Source organism: Giraffa tippelskirchi, chromosome 5 (assembly GCF_054371585.1).
Source record: "Giraffa tippelskirchi isolate mGirTip1 chromosome 5, T2T-mGirTip1v1.2.pri, whole genome shotgun sequence".
Lineage (NCBI taxonomy): Eukaryota > Metazoa > Chordata > Mammalia > Artiodactyla > Giraffidae > Giraffa > Giraffa tippelskirchi.
Window position 1 is genome coordinate 173,381,344 of NC_137279.1, and position 20,272 is coordinate 173,401,615.

Sequence of the window (20,272 nt, forward strand, 5' to 3'; positions counted from 1 at the left end):
TCGGGTCTGTCAGACACTCTTCCTTAGGGAGATCTCCTTTTGAGGACAATGGCTATTCCTTCCTGAGTCTCCCTACTCTCCAGGCTGAGCACCTTCAGCTGTCCTCACAGAACAGGCTTCCAGATGCTTCCCTGCCCATTCCTCAATCCCACCCACCCTGCCTGGTCCTGAGCTTGCCTGGGAGCACAGATGTCAGTCTGATGGATCAGCCCTGTTGGTTCACTGCGTGTGGAGACAATAAATAGGAATCTAAGATGGTGTCAGGTCACAGGAAATGAGGCTCACCTACTCGGTGGTGGTGAAATCAGGTGTAGGACAAAACCAGCTCAAGTTGCTTGAGGCTGAAGGATTTTTCAAGGCTGATGATTTCAATGCAAAAACTAGTAGCTGAATTACATGAGCAAGATTTCCAGGATGGTGCCAGGTAAGAAGTACTGGCAATTGAGCTGCAACATTAAACAGAATGTTTACCTCTCAGCTCCCATCCTCCAAACCCCTGGACTGAGCTCTATGGGGCTGAGGATATGATCCCCATCCTGTTCCCTAGTACCCAGAACAGAGCCTGACACAAAGGAATGCTTGGCCCACGGTGTGTGGAATGACAGAAAGGAGCTGCTTGCTTGCTGGTGAGGGACAGTGCCTACCAGGTAGCTCTGTTAGCCCTGATCAGAAAGGATGGCACAGAACAAGGTGAGGGGCCACATGGAGAGGGGCTCATTAATGGTGGTAGACTGAACAAATCTTAGGAGGTAGGGTATTGCAGAGAGCTGAAGCTTCTATTTCTCAAAGAAGGGGGCCAAGCAATTTCCAGCAAAGTAGAGCCAAAGATGAGGAAATAATATCAGCTCCAGAGAGATAACCAAAACTCAGTTTGTTCATGCAAGTTGTTGTACTAAAGACTTCCCACTTATTTATTGATTCAGGGAAATTGTTACCTTTTGTTTGATGCAGTTGTCACCTTTCTGAGCTAGAATCTGAGCTAGGAACAACTGAAATTTCCTCAGGTGACTTTCTCATACTAATGGTCATTGGATGATACATAGTTTCAGTAAATAGATGGTTTCTATTTACATAACTAATATTCCTCAGGGTGTTGAATCATCTTCAACTTCTGGTCTAACAGATATTGCACCCAAATTTTTCTTACTCTTCTAATACGGTCTGATATTTCCATTTATTCAATATTTCTGTTCCTGGCTAAGTCAGGAATGCCACATGTAATTAGGTTGAAGCTAATCTTTCAGGCCAGATGACAAGTGACAAAGTGACAAAATGGGGCAGTTAATCACATGGGCTCTGGTGCTAAGTTACCTACATTCATATCTTACCTCTGTCACACACTTTAAACACCCATTCTATACCTCAGTTTCCTCATCTGTAATACGGGATGACGATGATACTTACAGTACTCAAGTGAAGTACTATATAATCTTAGAATGGTGCCTGGCACAGAGCAAAGGCCACAGTTATACTTACTCTAATTTGTATGAATTTAAAATGATGTTAATGCCTGTGAAGGACAAACATTTTGGAAATTTAACAAACTCGGTGCGTTAAATAGGGATGGCATATTACTTGTCCACCTACTCACCTTGTATCTCTCTTTGGGGAAATTCCTTTGTGGCTACAGTTCCCAGAAGCCACCAGGAGAGGGTATCCCACTGAAGCCCTGCCGGTACTGACTGGTTGCAGCCTGGAGGCCAGATGGCATTGGGTTTTTGCCAACGGGGTCAACACCACTGCCACCATGGGCACCATGGCCTCTATGAGAGTCTCAACTGGTTCTGGATATACATGCTCAAGACAGATGGCAGCCCCCACCAGGTGAAGGTGGGCTCATAGACCAGTGGGCATCAGGATGATCCTGAGAGAAGAATGAACAGGTGGAACATAGTTTAACTTCTTGCCCAGGAGCAGGATTTGGGGGAGCTGACTGGTAATAAGGAAGGAAGCATGCTCCTGTGTAGAAATAGGATGTGGTCCCAGTACGGGTGAATCCTGACCCCAGCCTTCCTCCATGACATCTTGAAGCCCTGTGTCGGGCACATGAACAACTCTGTCCAACTGATGGTGGTGAGTCCACCTCTCTCTCATCTGCACATACTCACACCAAGCTCAATCCACAGTTCACTCCCAAGCAGATATATCCATCAAACATCCATCAGACACAGCCCCCTAGAACAATGCGCTCAATCCCAGAGACACGCACATTACACACTAGAGCGCACAAACACATTGTCACGTGCTGAAACTCCCTTCTACAGCCAAGCCTGTTCCCTCTTGCAGACACATGGACACATTATTGCCCATCTTATGGGACACACACCTCAACACACATGTGCTACTGCCATATAGAGATAAGAATTGGGGGCTATGGTGGGGCTGCATCTGGGACCCCAGAGTCTTCATCTCTGGTTGGAACCACTGTTCCGGGACAGATGCAGTGATCAAGGAGAGGAAGGTTCACCTGCAGAACGAGGGACAGCTAGAGAAAGAGAAGACCAGGAGGAACTTGGACTTCCTGGATATCCTCCTCTTTGCCAGAGTGAGTGTGGGATGGAGAGGCCTGAGCCTTTGGGCCGAAGCACACAGGAAGGGCATAGCTGCACTCTGGCCTTGCCTCCACAGTTGGAGAATGGGAGCAGCTTATCTTAGGAGAACCCGTGGAAGTTTCAGTTGCCTTGGACAAATGAAATGATTCATGTGTCAAGCAGGGTACTTCAAGGCTATTTATACTAGAGAATTAAACCTGATTCTGTACAATATCACACTGTTAGATAAGATACCACAGGGATGTTATTCAAGGAAGCTTTTTGTAATATGTATGTTTGCTAGTTTTTTTTAACCTTTTGTATTTTTTTACTGAAAAGAAAGTTAGTCGCTCAGTAGGCTCCAACTGTTTGCCATGCTATGGACTGTAATGTGCCAAGGTCCTCTGTCTGTGGATTTCTGCAGGTAAGAATACTGGAATGGGTAGCTATTCCTCTCTCCAGGGGATCTTCCTGACCAAGGATCAACCTGGGTCTCCTGCATTGCACGCAGATTCTTTACCCTTGAGCCACCAGCCCAATTTTTATTGGAGTACACTCAGTAATCAATGTGTGATAGTTTCAGGTGAACACTGAAGGGACTCAGTCATCAGGAAACTTTTAAAAATATTTACTTTTCTGTTTTATTTCAAACTGTTAAAAGTTTCAAAAAATGTAAGCATGTAATAGTTTGCAGTATCCTAGAACAACCCAGATTCCCAGATCAATTTATAAATAGTATCTTCTCTTCATAATACTTACATTTTGTAACAAGAGAGAGATTGGTTTAAGAAAAGCAAAAACAAAAAAGAACAGCAAGTCTGGTGCCCCAGATCTGAGCTCTATGTTCACCTTCACCCTCCCCCAGGTGGGCGGGGAGATCCTCCCAGATCAGGCTGGGAGCTCAGGGAAAGTCAGCCACAGTCAGGGACAGTCAGTGCTCCAGAAGCCACTGCACCATGAGTGTCTCTGCACTGAGCCCGTCCAGAGTCCTGGGCAGTGTCTCTGGGCTCCTGCAGGTGGTCTCCCTGCTCAGCCTGGTTCTGCTTCTGCTCAAAGTGGCACAGCTCTACCTGCACAGACAGTGGCTGCTCAAAGCCCTTCATCACTTCCCGTCTCCTCCTTCCCACTGGCTCTATGGACACAAGCGGGAGGTAGGATGGAGCTGGATGGGGGAGTGGGAAGGTCGGGAGGGCTGGAGATCTAGAGCATGGTCACACTCAGCAAGTTCATACCTGGCCCTGTGCTTGCTTGAGAGCACAGATGTCCCGTCTGATGGATCAGCCCTGCCCTGTAGGTTCACTGTGTGTGGAGACAACAGACAGGAATCTAAGAAGGTGTCAAATCACAGGAAAAGAGGCTTACTTGCTGGGTTGGGTTATGTCAGGTGTGGAGACAAACCAGCTTGGTTCATTCAGACTAAGGAATTCTTTAGTCACGTAAGGTCAGTGCCGAAAACCCACACCAGAGGCCACAGACTGGAGCGACGATCACATGATGGGACCAGGTGAGGAGAACTGCCTGTTTGGTGTCCTGTCTCTGGAGGATGAGCTCTTGGAACTGAGCCTGTAATCCTCCTCACCCTCAGCACCCAAAACAGAGCCTGCACAGAGCGGTGTCAGTCCTCTATGTGGAGGGACAGACAGGAGGGAAGGGAGCAGCTTGCAGGCTGGGAGGGGCAGCACCTGCCCACCCAGCAGGGCACCACTGCCCCGGAGGGGCCCGGGAGCTCAGAGCAAAGTCAGGGCCACATGGAAATGGCTCACCGAGGGTCTGCGGCTTAAAGAAGGTTAGGAGATAATCACAGGTTGCAGAGAGCTGAGGTCTCCGTTTCTCAGCAGTGCAATTAGAGCAGAGTGGAGACAAGGACAAGAACTAGAAGCAGCCCAAGCCCCATGCGGGCTGGCCCAGTACCTCTCTCCCCTCTCCTTCCTAATCTCCTGCACCCCAGGTTACTCAAGGTCCTCCCCCCAGCCTGTGCATTCCAGCCTCTGGGACTCAGCTCCCATGTGCCCTCTCCCCGGAATGATTTCATCCCTCATATGAGTGTCTCACAAGCCCCAGGTCCAAGTCATTTTCATCCTGGGTCTCCCAGGAGTGGAGAGGACACTCTTTTTCCCTTGGATGTCCTTCCCACATGACAGTGCTAACTAGATACAGCTGTTTCTCTCTGCAAGATCATAGCTATGAGCTTCTTCTGGGAAATCTTGCCTCTGGTTTACCTTTCTGTCCTGAAAGCATCTCGGTAAATTATGAGTCAAAGAAAGAGCAAGTGCAGGAAGAAGGCTTTTCTAACATCCAGCTCTGGGTTGGGCCCCCTTCCCTAAAGCTTCCCCATAGCCTACGGCTTCTGTCCATCACACTTTCATGATGCCCTTCTCTTATGGCCACTTGGTCTCTCAGTCTATTTCACTAACCTGCAGGCTCCAAACAGACAAGCATCTAGAGCCGCATCCTAGTTTAGTGCCTTCCACCTGTGTCTGGCACAGAGTTACTGCTCAGTACACACAAGCTCAGTGAAGGAACGTGACGCAGGGTAGACAAATTGCCTCAGAGCTGGTGAGTCTTGATACTAGAAGGATGCAGGCAGAGATGAGATACCAAAGAGCAGAGGGTTGCTCTGAGTTACACAGAAGCCATCGAAGTAAAGACGATGTGACTAAATGCAACATGCCTGGGATCAACTGCTGACAAGAAATTCAGAGATAACAAGACAAACTGAGTCTCCAAAGTTGAGGAGAGGCAGTTGCTCTGTGGTAAAGATGATGGGCAACCAGGGAAGAACATGAGCAAAGACCTGGAAGATGAGCAGGTAGATCCAGGGCAAGGAGTGCTGGCAGCAGCATCTTGGAGGCAGAGCAATGGGTCCTGTGGAATCGCCAGCCTGTCAGGGCAAGAAGAGAGAGGGTAAAGTCAGAAAGGAAAGGCCTTCATGGTCCACACGTAGGAGTTTGCAAAGATTCAACTACAAGATGGGAAGTGCACAAAGGTTTCTGACAATTAGTCAATGAAACTGAGATTAAAAATCCACATATCAAAATCTTATTTCAATATCATTCTCATATTTGTACATGCAGAATCTGTTCTACAACTGTTCACATACTCAACATGGAAAATAATATTACACACACAATGTAATATTTAATTTTTTTCACTTAGCCATACACATTGCAAACGTTCTTTCATACTAAGATACATTAACATGTATTCTGAGATAGCATCAAACATATATACGATTAGGATGGCAAAATGAAATTAATATATAAATTCATTTCTTAAAATATCTATCTCTTCTCTAAAAAAACCAAATAATATGAAAAAACTGCTTACTTTCTCCAGGGGATATTCCCAACCAGGCATCAACCCAGGTCTCCGTTTTGTAGGCATGTTCCTTAACACCTAAGCCACATGGGAAGCCCATCAAGTGATACAAATGATCATAAATTGCTCAAGGAATTATGTCACTGTGTGCAAATTATTTCCAGTGTTTCACAAGCCATGTAGTTATCTTTGATGTAAGATTCTGTAGGCAGTTTGTAGTGTTGACCCATAACTCTACTTGACATGGGACAGAATCTGATCTTAGGACAATGGTGGACAGCCTGCAAAGTTGGATGAGATTCCAGGTCAGAAGAAATAGTTCTAAACCTTTAGTTCTGCTGATAGATCAAGAGTTATCTCCTGACACCCTTCCAAGCCTTCACCTCTACTCCTGCTCCGGAACTAAAAGAAAGAAGTCATTGACTTGTCTTTCCCCTGGTGACAGTTCCAAGAGGAGGGTGAGCTGCCACACCTACTGAAAAGGGTAGAGAAATACCCGAGGGCCTGTGTTCGCTGGCTGTGGGGCACAAGGGCCCAATTTGTGGTCTACGACCCTGACTACATGAAGGTGATCCTGGGGAGATCAGGTGAGAGCGAAACCCTCAGCCAGAGACAATGTTCCATTTGAGTACATGCCCCTGGGTGTGAAATTTCATAAGACACTGGGACATCAGACGCCAAGGCCTGAATTCCTCCAAACACCCAATTCCAAGCCAGATAAGGACAACATTATTTATTACTAATAAATGCTTTACTCCTGGTGGGGCTGGTTTCTCTTTTACGTCTTTTTCCTTCTTACAAACAAAGTGAGATGATCCCAGACCTGGAGCAAATTCCCTGTCCACACTGGCCTAGGTTGGGCACCTTTCACTGTTGCCTGCCCTGGGTCATGAGATGGCCAGACCACCACCGATTGTAGAAAAATCACAGATTCTGTCTCATTCTATGGCACTGAACAGAATTGATGTTTCAGGGCAATTCACCATCTTAGTCCTGTGGGTGTTCTGCTCTGCAACACTGAGGCTACATTCCTGGGACCATGGTGATAACCAGGACAGAGACAGTCAGGGATGGGAGGCAAGTGTTGGTGGCATCAGACTGACTGCCATCTGACAAGCACCAGGAAGGGAAGGGAGCCCACGGTCTAGACCTCAGCTGCTCTAGAGGCTGTCTGCAGAGTTGGGTCCCATCCATCTTCCCTCCTTACTTTTCAGACCCAAAGGCTCAAATTATCTACAGATACCTGAAGCCCTGGGTTGGTAAGTACATTTAAATACAAGTGCCGACCACCCACCCGTTAGGTTCACCAAGAGCGGTCTCTTTGGGTAAATGGAGAACAACAGGAGCCAGGAATCCTCAACTCTGAATCAAACCTCATTTTTCTAATAATACCATCAGTGTTTTTCATGATGCTGTAGCCCTGTGAAACCTAGCCGCTTCTTCATCACTTTTCAGTCTTTTCTAATGTTCCCTGACTGTTCAATAAGTTTTTTTATCACCTGACCTCCTACACTTTTTCGACCTCATTGCTATCATAATCACATGCTATGGACAAACGTATTGGAAATTCACATCCCTGAAGGGTACTGGCCTCGCCGACCCTGGCCCATGATGAGACTTCTCCTGACACCCTTGGTTCCTCCCAAGATGGCCCTGGTCTTGGCGATGCCCAAATACAGCCATCTGTGGTTCAGGGACAGGTTTGCTGCTGTTGGAGGGGCAGACGTGGTTCAAGCACCGGCGGATGCTAACCCCAGCCTTCCACTATGACATCCTGAAGCCCTACGTGGGAATCATGGCCGACTCTGTCCGAGTGATGCTTGTGAGTCCATCCCTTGTCACCATACGCACTAGAATACAGCACAGCTGACATAGTCCACTATCAGACACTTTTGTCCCTCGGACACCCATTGAATAGAGCCACCCAGAATGATGCATTCACGACTTAGTACAAGACAGTACTAATTTAAACTAACGTGGGACAGAGGAACATCTAGGCACCAACATGGATCCATAATTTTCTCCTCACCGAGAGAAATCAGGGCCATGGTGTATTCAGGGTCGACTCTTCTTGCGTCTCCATGTTTGAACGCAGGGGAGTAGAGCAAGGAGGTCAGCTCAAATTGGCCCTGGCCGCCCTGGACAATGGCAGCTTCAGTGGCAGAGAGGACATCCCAGGATGTCAGGCAGGTGGGCTCTGGCCTAGGTGTCATGGCTTCTGCATGTCACTGAGCCATTCATAGGAGGAAATGAAGCCAGGTCTACACTCACAGAGCTGGGCCTTCACAAACATCATCTCTGATCCAGACCAGGTAGCACCTGTTCTTAGCTAACATTAGATGAATGAGAGCAATTGAGTAGCTCATGCCCCTTCTAGGAGCCCCATTAGAGCAACTTTAGCTTTTCCTTGCCTTCAAATATTTGCATCTAGTGTTGGATATCACCTGTCCAGATCTTATCTCAGGACACAAAAATTCTCCCGTTGTCCCCTGAGAAACTGCTTTCTGCTCTGCCAAAGGTGGTTAATTATCATGTTATTCCAAATATGCAGAATTAGTTAGGATATAAGAAGAGAATATAACTGCATATATACGAAAGACTCAGAAAAAATAGCCATCACATTATACAGGAGTGTTACAGCCCTAAGTTGCTAAAACACGTCTGCCTAGAAAGTGAAGAAATGTCATCTGAAGACGTAGAGACAGAGAGAAAGCCTGGCCTTGGCAGCACAGGTCTTCTAGGGGAGCAGAGCAGGGTCAGTGCCTCCTCCCTCCACAGGACAAGTGGGAGAAGCTCGTCAGCCAGGACTCACATCTGGAGATCTTTGGACATGTCTCCTTGATGACCCTGGACACCATCATGAAGTGCGCCTTCAGCCACCACGGCAGCGTCCAGGCAGACAGGTCAGTGACAGCTCTTCAAGGGCAGGGTCCTGTTCTCACCACCTGGGAAGGACTTACCTGAGAGGCAGTAAGAGCAGTGTGGATGCTTATCAGCACAAAAAGTAACATTCTATACAGAGACACGGACCATGGTCAAATTCCACCCAGACCACCCTTGACTCTCTCAGAGGTCCCTGAATCCTGCAGAGGGAGAAGCCTGGCTGCTCAGGACACTTGTAAAGGACTCCAGGGGGATGGCTCCTGGGCAATGAGGCAGAAATGACAATGCCTCAGTGTTACCTGAGGAATTCTCCACCCAGAGCCCAACTTGCTCTCCAGGTCAGAGGCTCCCTCAACTCCAGTCTTTTCTGTGTCCTCTCCCTTCAGGAATTCTCAGTCCTACATCAAGACCACCAGGGACCTCACTCATCTGATTGTTTCCCGACTGAAGAATGCTTTCTATCAGAACGACTTCATCTACAGGCTGACCCCTGAAGGCCGCTGGAACCAGCAGGCCTGCCACCTCGCCCATCAACACACAGGTTCCCCTCTTCCCGTTAGGCTGCTCCCCTACCTTCATTAGGCACATGTGAAAGACCTGACCTTGACGCTTCAGGCAGAGCCCAGACTCCTGCTTTCTCTTCAGGAGCTGACCCACACCCGCCTTCTGCACGGACTGTGAACCCAGAGTTCAGGGTGTCAGGTCTTGTGTAGAGAATTTCAGTAGTCACCAGGTTGATGATGACTGAGTGAGACTCCCCTCCTGACAGAATTCAGGCAGAGGCCCCACGGGCTGTGATACTGCGGGGATTCCTGTCTGGAGTAGATGATGCTTGAGCTCTCAGTCCTGATATGTTCCCCTAGTCCCACCCTCACCCTCAGCCACCTGGCAGCCAGATTGGGCCTGAGGGGCAGATGGGGCTATGGTGGGTGCTGCATCTGAACCCTCAGAGTCCTCAGCTCTGTCTGGGAACCACTGTTCTGGGACAGATGCAGTGATCAAGGAGAGGAAGGCTCACCTGCAGAAGGAGGGAGAGCTGGAGACGGTGAGGAGCAGGAGGCACTTGGACTTCCTGGACATCCTCCTCTTTGCCAGAGTGAGTGTGGGCAGGAGAGGCCTGAGCCTTTGGGCAGAAGCACACAGGAAGGGCATAGCTGCACTCTGGCCCTGCCTCCACAGATGGAGCATGGAAGCAGCTTGTCTGACGAGGACCTCCGTGCCGAAGTGGACACGTTCATGTTTGGGGGTCACGACACCACAGCCAGTGGCATCTCCTGGATCCTCTATGCTCTAGCCTCCCACCCAGAGCATCAGCAGAGGTGTCGGGAAGAGATCCAGAGCCTCCTGGGGGGTGGTGCTTCCATCACGTGGTGAGTTTCCTGGAGGTGAAGGACCCTGTCCTACCTGAGCTAGAGAGAATCAGTGGTTGTCCAGTCCCGCCTGTCCTCAAATGAGCTTCCTTTCAGGGACCATCTGGACCAGATGCCATACACCACCATGTGCATCAAGGAGGCCATGAGACTCTACACGCCAGTGCCAACTGTTTCCAGAAATCTTAGCAAGCCCATCACCTTCCCTGATGGATGCTCCTTACCTGCAGGTATGAACCTCACCTCACCATTCAGCTAAGCACACTGTAGAACCACGTGGTAGACCAGAAATCCACCTGTGCACTTCCAGTTCCAGAATACTCTGGCTCTTGTCTGCCTAAAGATAATATTTATTCTGTAGTTTGAATGAGTTTTAAAAAATGCTTTTCCATAAAACCTACAATTAATACTACCACATATTCAACAAACCTACTACTGGGAATATACCCTGGGAAAACCAGAATCCAAAAAGCACATGTGCCACAGTGTTCATTGCAGCATTGTTTGCAACAGCCAGGACGTGGAAGCAACCTAGATGTCCACTGACAGATGAATGGATAATGAAGATGTGGTCTATATATGCAATGGAATATTAGTCAGTATAAAATGGAATGAATCTGAGTCAGTTGCAGTGAAGTGGAAGAATCTACAGCTTGTTATACAGAGTGAAGCACTCAGAAAGAGAAAATCAAATACCATATATTAACACACACACATGTATATATAGGATCTAAGAAAATAGTTTTGATGAACCTATTTGCAGAGAAGGAATGTAGATGCAGACATAGGGAATGGACTTGTGGACGCAGGAGGGTAAGGAGAGGGTAGGATGAATTGGGAAAGTACCATTGACATAGACAGACTACCATGTGTGAAATATTAACATGTATCTAGTGGAAAGCTGCTATATAAAAGGAAGCCCAGCCTGATTCTCTGAGGTGACCTAGAGGGGTGGAATGGGAAGGGGGAGAGAGATGCAAGATGGAGGGGATATAGCTGTTGTTTAGTTGCTAAGTTGTGTCTGGCTCTTTTGAGACCCCATAGACTGTGGCCCACCAGGCTCCACTGTCCATGACATTTCTCAGGCAAGAATATGGGAGTGAGTTGCCATTTCCTTATCCATATATATGTACATACATAACTGTACCTTATTTGCACTGTAGTAAGGCAGAAACCAGCACATCATTGTGAAGTAATTAACCTCTACTGAAAGAAAAATGATTTGACACAGAATTTGAATGCAACAAAGCTCAACAAATAAATGTTGACCCTTCTGTGCGGTCTTACGATGGAGACTAAAATTCTAATTCCTTGAATCATGAAGGCTTAAGAGAAAAGCAGAAGCAGGGGGAGGCATGGTTCTTCCATATGGGGTGTAAGTAAAGGAGGGAGCTCAACAGACTCCACTGTCATACGTCAGAGGGTCTAGTCTCTGAGGTGTCCTCTGGTGGATGGCAAAGAGCAGGTGATGATGAGGTCTAAGAGCCCTGTCATGGCTGGAAGGCACTCACTGATTTAGCATCCAGTGGGTCTTAATCCCAGCCTGGTTTCCTCCAAAATGTGGGACCATAGACCCAACCCATAACCTCTCTGAGCCTCAGGTGCTTCATGGGCTCGTGGGGACAGGAGAGCTTGTGTGAGGATTAAATGATTATTTCACTTTCCCTGGGTTCATGATGGCACCTGATAAATGTGAGTTGTCACCTGAGCTGCTCCTAAGCATAACCTTGCAGTTCTTTTAATTCTCAATCCTGGGCTGTGGTCACTTACCCCTAATCTGTGATGGTGTGCTTTGTCATGCCCCGCCCACCTGTCTTGCAAGAGCATCATTTCATTCAGAGTGACAGAGGGTGCTCCCATGGTGGCTCCCAGGACTTTTGTGAAGACACACATCCCCTGCACCATGGGATCATCAGGCTTCTCTCTCTCCTCTCTGCCCCACAGGAATCTTAGTCTCCCTCTCTTTTTATGGGCTTCATCACAACCCGAAGGTGTGGCCAAACCCAGAGGTATGATGAACGGAGGAGGAGGAGATGGGATGCTCTCCCGACACCAAACCCTTCCCCTGCTCCCTCTCTGAGATTCTTATCCCCTGGTGGATTCACTTAAGCGATTTGACCCCAAATGTCCTGGCTCCGGTGCTCTCTCTGCAGGTGTTTGACCCAACCCGCTTTGCACCAGGTTCTAGTCGACACAGCCATGCCTTCCTGCCCTTCTCAGGAGGCTCCAGGTGAGGCCTCTGTACTTGGGGAAGCAAGTGTCACTGGTTGCTACCCGATGTGTGTGACTGTCAACCTTCACGTGTGGAACATGAAGTTCTGTCCTTGTATGTTGAAGTGCTGAGAAGGAGGTGTGGTTCTCCATGTACAAGAAGGTCTTCAGGGCCCACCACAATGACACTGACCTCCTAATGTCCACAAGGATTGACCTCATTTCCATCCAAAGTATCCTGGATTTTTCCCACTGTAGAAGTATGACGTTTTAGCATTAGAGGTCTTCCTGAAACTTAAACTACACGTTTGGTTAGCACAATTTCAGTCACCTAAAAAGATGATTTTCTCTGTTCCCGCCTTCCTAGTCAGCCCACTGGTTTTTGCTTAATTCACCAGTCTGCCCCTCAATGTATTCATCGTGCTTGCCTAGGCTGGGAATTCCAACTGCCTTCCATGTCCTGAGGCTTCAAGTCATGTATGTGATCAGTTACAGCTGTAGTTTGAAGAAATTTTCATAGTCATCAGTGTGTTCTCTATTCCTGAAGGACATCCAACATAGTTTTCACTGTGTATTAATATAACAATGACACAGTTTTCTGTTGCCAAAATTCTTCATTTAAAAGCAGAATTTAGACACCACAGTCCCATATAGTACAGGGTAATGTTAGTAAGAAAGACCTTAAAGTGGAGGACTCTATTGCTGATTCTGCTCATGATGCCAGTTGCCTCACTGTTCACACGGTGCACACTGTTTGCTGAACCCAGGATAAGCAAAGGGTCAGCTAAGAGGCTGAAGGAGGACTAGACGATCCATAGGAACTGCAGACACATTTATTCTCTCCTGGCTGGAATGGCCGCCATAACACAGCCTCTGTCCTGCCTGACGCAGCCACCATAGCAGCAACCATAAACACCACAGCCTAGCTAGAACATAACCTCATATAATATAGCCATGATGTTGCCCAACGTAGCCCCAGTGCAGCAGTAACCAGGGCTTTCATGGTGAAACTCATAAAGGTGTACCACACACGTCCTCCAGAGCTTTTCCAGGTGGACTTTATATAACAAAAGTAGCCAGAGTCCAAGCGAGTACCATGTGACACACGCATGCAGTGGTATACGTGATCTCAGCTGTTACATAATCATTATTTACAAAGCATGAGGCAACAGTGAGAGACCACAGGGCAAGAGAGCCTGACCATGTCATCTTGGTTAATTTGCTCTTTCCTTACAGGAGGGAGACTATTTTGTGTTTGACACATGCATTTGAAAAATCCATTGCATGTAAGACATAAAGCACATCGAAACAGCTCTTATCCTGGATTATACACTCCTAAATGATTGCTCTGAAGATCTTAAAGGCTGGAGAACCTCCCCTGAAATAGTAACTTCAGTGACTTTGTAATTTAGTAGAAACAAGTTTTTTCTCACTCTACAGCTCTAGTAATCTCTCAGTTGGTGAATCAACCTTTGCAGAACAGTATTGATGCAAACTGTCTTCCTGAATTGATTCTAGGATTTGGTTTACACCAGAGTCCAGTCCTTCCTTGTAGATATGGCTGCCTGTCATGCAGCTGCCACTAGAGGACAGGAGGGCTTACGCAGCTTGATTCCTAGGTCAGACTGAATATTTCTTATATTCTCATTCCACTTGACTTGTTTTCAATTCAATTAATATTGTTTAAATATGGAAGTATGTATTAAGCGTGTCTCCGTGTACCAGGACCCGTGCTAGGAGATGGGAACACAGGGATGATAATGCTGTCCTCACTCAGGGCTGACTGTCAACATGTCAACACGTCTACTCAAGACAGACATCATTCGCACACCCACTCTTTCACTCATTCATTCATTGAGCAGACTGTGGGAGGATCCATGATCTGGCACTGTGCTGGGCACTGGATGTGATGTGTCCTTGAGTTAACACCCATGATGCCTTGAGGGTCCAGAGTGGGAAGAGGTGCAGCCAGCAGAGGGGGTGAGGGTGGTGGTCACTGGATTGAGCCTTGAGCATGAGGATGGCAGAGGCGAGGGGAGGGAACCTCAACAGTGCCTGAGTCAGGAAGAGGAGAGGGACAGACCCCAGATGAGCTTGGAAGAACCCAGAGAGGGCTGTGATGCAGGTGAGGCACTGGGACGTGTCCCCCCTGTGATGTGGAATATAGCAGTCCTGGAGCTACTGTGGTTGTAGAGGGAGGGGAGGAACGGAGGCTGAAAAAGTCAGATGAGGAGCCCAAGGGATGGTTACGAGGGTCATTTCTGGATTGTATTGGGAAGGTTCCAAATGTAGATTGACTGAGGAGCTGAGGGAGACAGAAAGCCAGACCATTAACTGGGAGGGAATTGGTCCAGTAGGTTCAGGGTGGTTAACCCTTGTCCTCTCCAGGAAGCCTCCCTGTTAGCATTCTGATTCCTTGCACAACCCTGTCTTGGCATCTCTGGGGACTCGACAGCCTGTTTGTCCACCGTAGGTGATAAGGTCCTGAGAGAGTGTCCACCCTGCCCGATACAGTGCACTGGGCTGACCTGAAACCAGGAATTGACAGTGGACGAGTGAATAAAGTACTGGTTCGCAGTTCTTGATCCACTTCTCTTGACTCTGTGGCTTGGAGCACCGATGCTCCCCAGGTTTTCCTGCTGAGAGCAGGACTAGGAGTTAGGAGCTAGACCTTAGAGAGGTGGACTTTGTCATCTGTCGGGGGAGAGCTTTGCTGGCAACTTCAGTGTGATGAGTAAGGAAGGGATCAGGGCTGGGCCAGCTGGAGGACAGCCCTGAATCCCTGTGCTCCGCAGGGATTAGAAGTCTCTGCTCACTTCCTTTTCCCCTCCTCACCCAGGAACTGCATCGGGAAGCGGTTTGCCATGAATGAGTTGAAGGTGGCCGTGGCCCTGACCTTGCTTCGCTTTGAGCTGTCACCGGATCCCTCCAGGATCCCCGTGCCCATGCCACTCATTGTGCTGAGATCCAAAAATGGGATCCACTTGCAGCTCAGGAGGCTGTCTGATCCACGTGGGGAAAAGGACAAGCTCTGAGGGCCTCTGCCTGCCATCCTGTCTTGCTGTCACTCTCTCCTGTCCTTGCCTCTTTGCCCACTTCTTCCTTCTGTCTGCCCCCTGCCAGCTTGCCTCATCTCCTGCCTCCTGCCCAGCAGCAGACTTTCTGCCCTTCTCCTCTCACCTTTCTCCAGGCTCCCTATCTGCTTATCTCTCCATCTGTCTCTGACACCCTGCGTCTCTCAAGATCCACCTGAATCTTGATCACCCGACATTCTCCAGTCTGTCTGTTCTCCTCTGTATTTCTCCCCTCTGGCTGCCTGTCTGTCCATGTATCCACTTCTGTTTAGATGCTAAAATAATTTGCCTCTGCCTTAGGGACTTAGAACCACACAAAGTTATCCTCTGATGGCTCTGGAGTGAGAAGTCAGAAATGGGTTTCCCTGGACACAACCAAGATGTTGACAGGCCCCTCATCCAGGGACCTGGGACAGGATCCTGCTTTTTGCCATTTTTGCATCTAGAGCTGCAATGCTTTCATTCCTTGGATCCTGGTCCTCCTTCATATTTAAATCCAGAATTATCTTCAAATGTCCTTCTGCTTCTGTCTTCACATAACCTTGTCTTTCATCAAAACTTTGTGCTTATTTGGGCAATTCAGATCAAACAGGTGTATTCCGGGCTTCCGGGAACTAGGACAGGAACACATGGGAAGTCATCACTGTTAAACCCAGTGTAACTCCCTTCGCCCTGGGCCGCTGCTGTCGCCTGTGTGAGATCGGTCTACCGCGTTTCACTTGCATGATTTCCTCTTTCCCCGGCCATGAATAAAGTTTACAATATCATATGGAATGTGTGTGTCTTCTCTGAAAGGAGTTGGATGAAGCAGAAGAGAGAGAAGGGGAGGGAATAACAGCAGGGAGGAGGAGGGGAGATAACACCTGCTCTGTGGGGCCAAGACCCTAGAGGGAGAGCGTGTTCAGACCCCCTGCAGCTTTAAACTCTGGAGTCACTCAAGCCCCACAACCTGCCCGGCACCTGAGGCTCCCATGACAGCTGAGTCAGGAGAAAGGCCTCGTCGCCTAAGGCTCAGAGGGAAGACGCTCACACCAACACCTGTCAGGAAAGGAGCCTCCCTGTTCTTCTGTGGCAGCTTTCTCACCACATCTGTAGAGGGGTCCAGTCAGTGCCCACCCTGTGCTGAGCAGGGAAGTCTTACACGCTTGGTCAGGCACAAGAGTCTCCTTCACCCCAGAAGAGATTTGAGAAGGACCCATCCTGGCCATGTCACCAGCCCCCTGGCAGCCTTTCCTCACAGGCAGGGCCTAAAGGCTCCTCAGAGACCACAAGGGGTAGAGGCGTGTGTGTGCAGGAGGGCCTGGTAGGGAGCAGCTGGGCACAAGTCTTGGCTGCCACACCAGGAGAAGCTGGGCCCCTCAGGAAACTTGTAAATATGGAGCTTCTCCAGAGGCTAAGGCAGAAATGACAATGCCTCACTTGGGAATGCAAACTTGTATAGTCACTATGAAGAACAGTGTGGAGATTCCTTTAAAAATTGGAAATAGAACTGCCATATGACCCAGATTTCCCACTGCATGGCATACACACTGAGGAAACCAGAAATTAAGGGAATGTGTACCCCAGTGTTCATCGTAGCACTGTTTACAAAAGCCAGGACATGGAAGCAACCTAGATGTCCATTAGGAGATGAATGGGTAAGGAAGTTGTGGTACATATACACAATGGAATATTACTCAGTATTATAAAGAAAGTATTTGAGTCAGTTCTAATGAGGTGGACGAACTGGAGTCTATTATACAGAATGAAGTAAGTCAGTTGGAGAAAGACTAATACAGAATATTAATGCATATAAATGGAATTTAGAAAGATGGTAATGATGACCCTGTATGGAAGATAGCAATAGAGACAAGGAAGTAAAGAACAGGCTTTTGGACTACTTGGGAATAGGCGGGGATTGGGTGATATGATAGAATGGCACTTAAACATGTATATTCAGTTCAGTTCAGTTCAGTCGTTCAGTCATCTCTGATTATTTGTGAGCCCGTGAACCATAGCATGCCAGTCCTCCCTGTCCATCAGCAACTCCCAGAGTCTACCCATACCCATGTCCATTGAGTCAGTGATGCCATCCAGCCATCTCATCCTCTGTCGTCCCCTTCTCCTCCTGCCCCCAATTCTGCCCAGCATTAGTGTCCTTTCCAATGAGTCAACCCTTCGCATTAGGTGGCCAAAGTATTGGAGTTTCAACTTAAACATCAGTCCTTCCAATGGACACCCAGGACTGATCTCCCTTAGCATGGACTGGCTAGATCTTGCAGTTCAAGGGACTCTCAAGAGTCCTCTCCAACACACTTCAAAAGCATCCATTCCTCGGCACTCAGCTTTCTACACCATCCAACTCTCACATCCATACATGGCTACTGGAAAAACCATAGCCTTGACTAAACGGACCATTGTTGGCAAACTAATGTCTCTGCTTTTAAATATGCTATCTAGGTTGGTCATAACTTCCCTTCCAAGGAGTAAACATCTTTTAATTTCATGGCTGCATTCACCATCTGCAGTGATTTTCGAGCTCCAAAAAAATAAAGTCTGACACTGTTTCCACTGTTTCCCCATCTATTTCCCATGAACTGATGGGACCAGATGCCATGATCTTAGTTTTCTGAACGTTGAGCTTTAAGCCAAATTTTTCAGTCTCCTCTTTCACTTTCATTAAGAGGCTCTTTAGTTCTTCTTCACTTTCTGCCATAAGGGTGGTGTCATCTGCATATCTGAGGTTATTGATATTTCTTCCTGCAATCTTGATTCCAGCTTCTGTTTCTTCCAGCTCAGCGTTTCTCATGATGTACTCTGCATATAAGTTAAATAAGCAGGGTGACAATATACAGCCTTGACGTACTCCTTTTCCTATTTGGAACCAGTCTGTTGTTCCATGTCCAGTTCGAACTGTTGCTTCCTGACCTGCATACAGGTTTTTCAAGAGGCAGGTCATATGGTCTGGTATTCCCATCTCTTTCAGAATTTTCCACAGTTTATTGTCATCCACACAGTCAAAGGCTTTGGCATAGTCAATAAAGCAGAAATAGATGTCTTTCTGGGACTCTCTTGCTTTTTCGATGATCCAGCGGATGTTGGCAATTTGATCTCTGGTTCCTCTGCCTTTTCTAAAACCAGCTTGAACATCTGGAAGTTCACGGTTCACGTATTGCTGAAGCCTGGCTTGGAGAATTTTGAGCATTACTTTACTAGCATGTGAGATGAGTGCAATTGTGCTGTAGTTTGAGCATTCTTTGGCATTGCCTTTCTTTGGGATTGGGATGAAAACTGACCTTTTCCAATCCTGTGGCCACTGCTGAGTTTTCCAGATTTGCTGGCATATTGAGTGCAGCACCTTCACAGCATCATCTTTTAGAATTTGAAATAGCTCAACTGGAATTCCATCACCTCCACTACCTTTGTTCGTAGTGATGCTTCCTAAGGCCCACTTGACTTCACATTCCTGAATGTCTGGCTCTAGGTGAGTGATCACACCATCGTGATTATCTGGGTCGTGAAGATCTTTTTTGTACAGTTCTTCTGTGTATTCTTGCCACCTCTTCTTAATATCTTCTCCTTCTGTTAGGTCCATACCACTTCTGTCTTTTATCAAGCCCATCTTTGCATGAAATGTTCCCTTGGTATCTCTAATTTTCTTGAAGAGATCTCTAGTCTTTCCCATTCTGTTGTTTTTCTCTATTTCTTTGCATTGATCGCTGAGGAAAGCTTTCTTAACTCTCCTTGCTCTTCTTTGGAACTCTGCATTCAGATGGGAATATCTTTGCTTTTCTCCTTTGCTTTTCACTTCTCTTCTTTTCACAGCTATTTGTAAGCCCTCCTCAGACAGCCAGTTTGCTTTTTTGCATTTCTTTTCCATGAGGATAGTCTTGATCGCTGTCTCCTGTATAATGTCATGAACTTCCGTCCATAGTTCATCAGGCAATCTGTCTATCAGATCTAGTCCCTTAAATCTATTTCTGACTTCCACTGTATAATCATAAGGAATTTGATTTAGGTCACAGCTGAATGGTCTAGTGGTTTTCCCTACTTTCTTCAATTTAAGTCTGAATTTGGCAATAAGGAGTTCATGATCTGAGCCACAGTCCGCTCCCGGTCTTGTTTTTGCTGACTGTATAGAGCTTCTCCATCTTTGGCTGCAAAGAATATAATCAATCTGATATCAATGTATTACCATATGTAAAACAGATGACCAGTGCAAGTTCAATACATGAAGCAGGGCACTCAAAGCTGGTGCTCTGGGACAACCCAGAGAGATGGGGTAGGAGGGGGTACAGGATGTGGGGACTCATGTACACCCGTGCTTTGTTGATGTATGACATAAACTACCACAATATTGTAAAGTAATTAGCCTCTAATTAAAATAAATAAATAAAAGGAATAGAGGTACTGGGGAGAAAGTATAAAATAATACAAATGAACTTTTTTACAAAACAGAAATGGAGTCACAGGCATAGAAACATGCATTAGCTTACCAAGGAGTAAGGGATAACGGAATAAATTAGGAGTATGGGATTGATCTATAAACACTACTGTATATAAAGTAGACCAATCTCAAGAATTTACTGTATAACACAGGAAATTTTTTCAATATATTTTGTGAAGAAGAACTAAAAAGCCTCTTGATGAAAGTGAGAGAGGAGAGTGAAAAAGTTGGCTTAAAGATTGAGAAAACTAAGATCATGGCAAAGAGATGGGGAAACAGTGGAAACAGTGTCAGAATTATTTTGAGGGGCTCCAAAATCACTGCAGATGGTGATTTTAGCCATGAAATTAAACGACCCTTACTCCTTGGAAGGAAAGTTATGCCCAACCTAGATAGCATATTAAAAAGCAGAGACAATACTTTGTCCACAAAGTTCCATCTAGTCAAGGCTATGGTTTG

At 47.1% G+C, this 20,272-nt stretch overlaps 1 protein-coding gene across 3 annotated transcripts; it reads left to right on the forward strand.

The window, feature by feature from the left end:
- The first annotated feature begins 3,448 nt into the window (after positions 1-3,448).
- Positions 3,449-16,154, forward strand: LOC145507900 (taurochenodeoxycholic 6 alpha-hydroxylase-like). 3 transcript variants are annotated; one of them, XM_081495379.1, is made up of 12 exons: positions 3,449-3,682; positions 6,295-6,436; positions 7,064-7,108; positions 7,544-7,671; positions 8,628-8,752; positions 9,119-9,273; positions 9,722-9,828; positions 9,912-10,102; positions 10,199-10,332; positions 12,047-12,111; positions 12,256-12,332; positions 15,153-16,154. In XM_081495379.1, exons 1-12 carry the CDS (start codon positions 3,488-3,490, stop codon positions 15,346-15,348), a joined length of 1,560 nt encoding a protein of 519 aa, XP_081351505.1. In that variant the 5' UTR covers positions 3,449-3,487; the 3' UTR covers positions 15,349-16,154. The 3 variants fall into 3 exon arrangements, with proteins under 3 accessions (XP_081351505.1, XP_081351507.1, XP_081351506.1); XM_081495381.1 differs by having other exon boundaries at positions 9,215-9,273; XM_081495380.1 differs by lacking the exon at positions 7,064-7,108.
- The last annotated feature ends 4,118 nt before the right edge of the window (positions 16,155-20,272 follow it).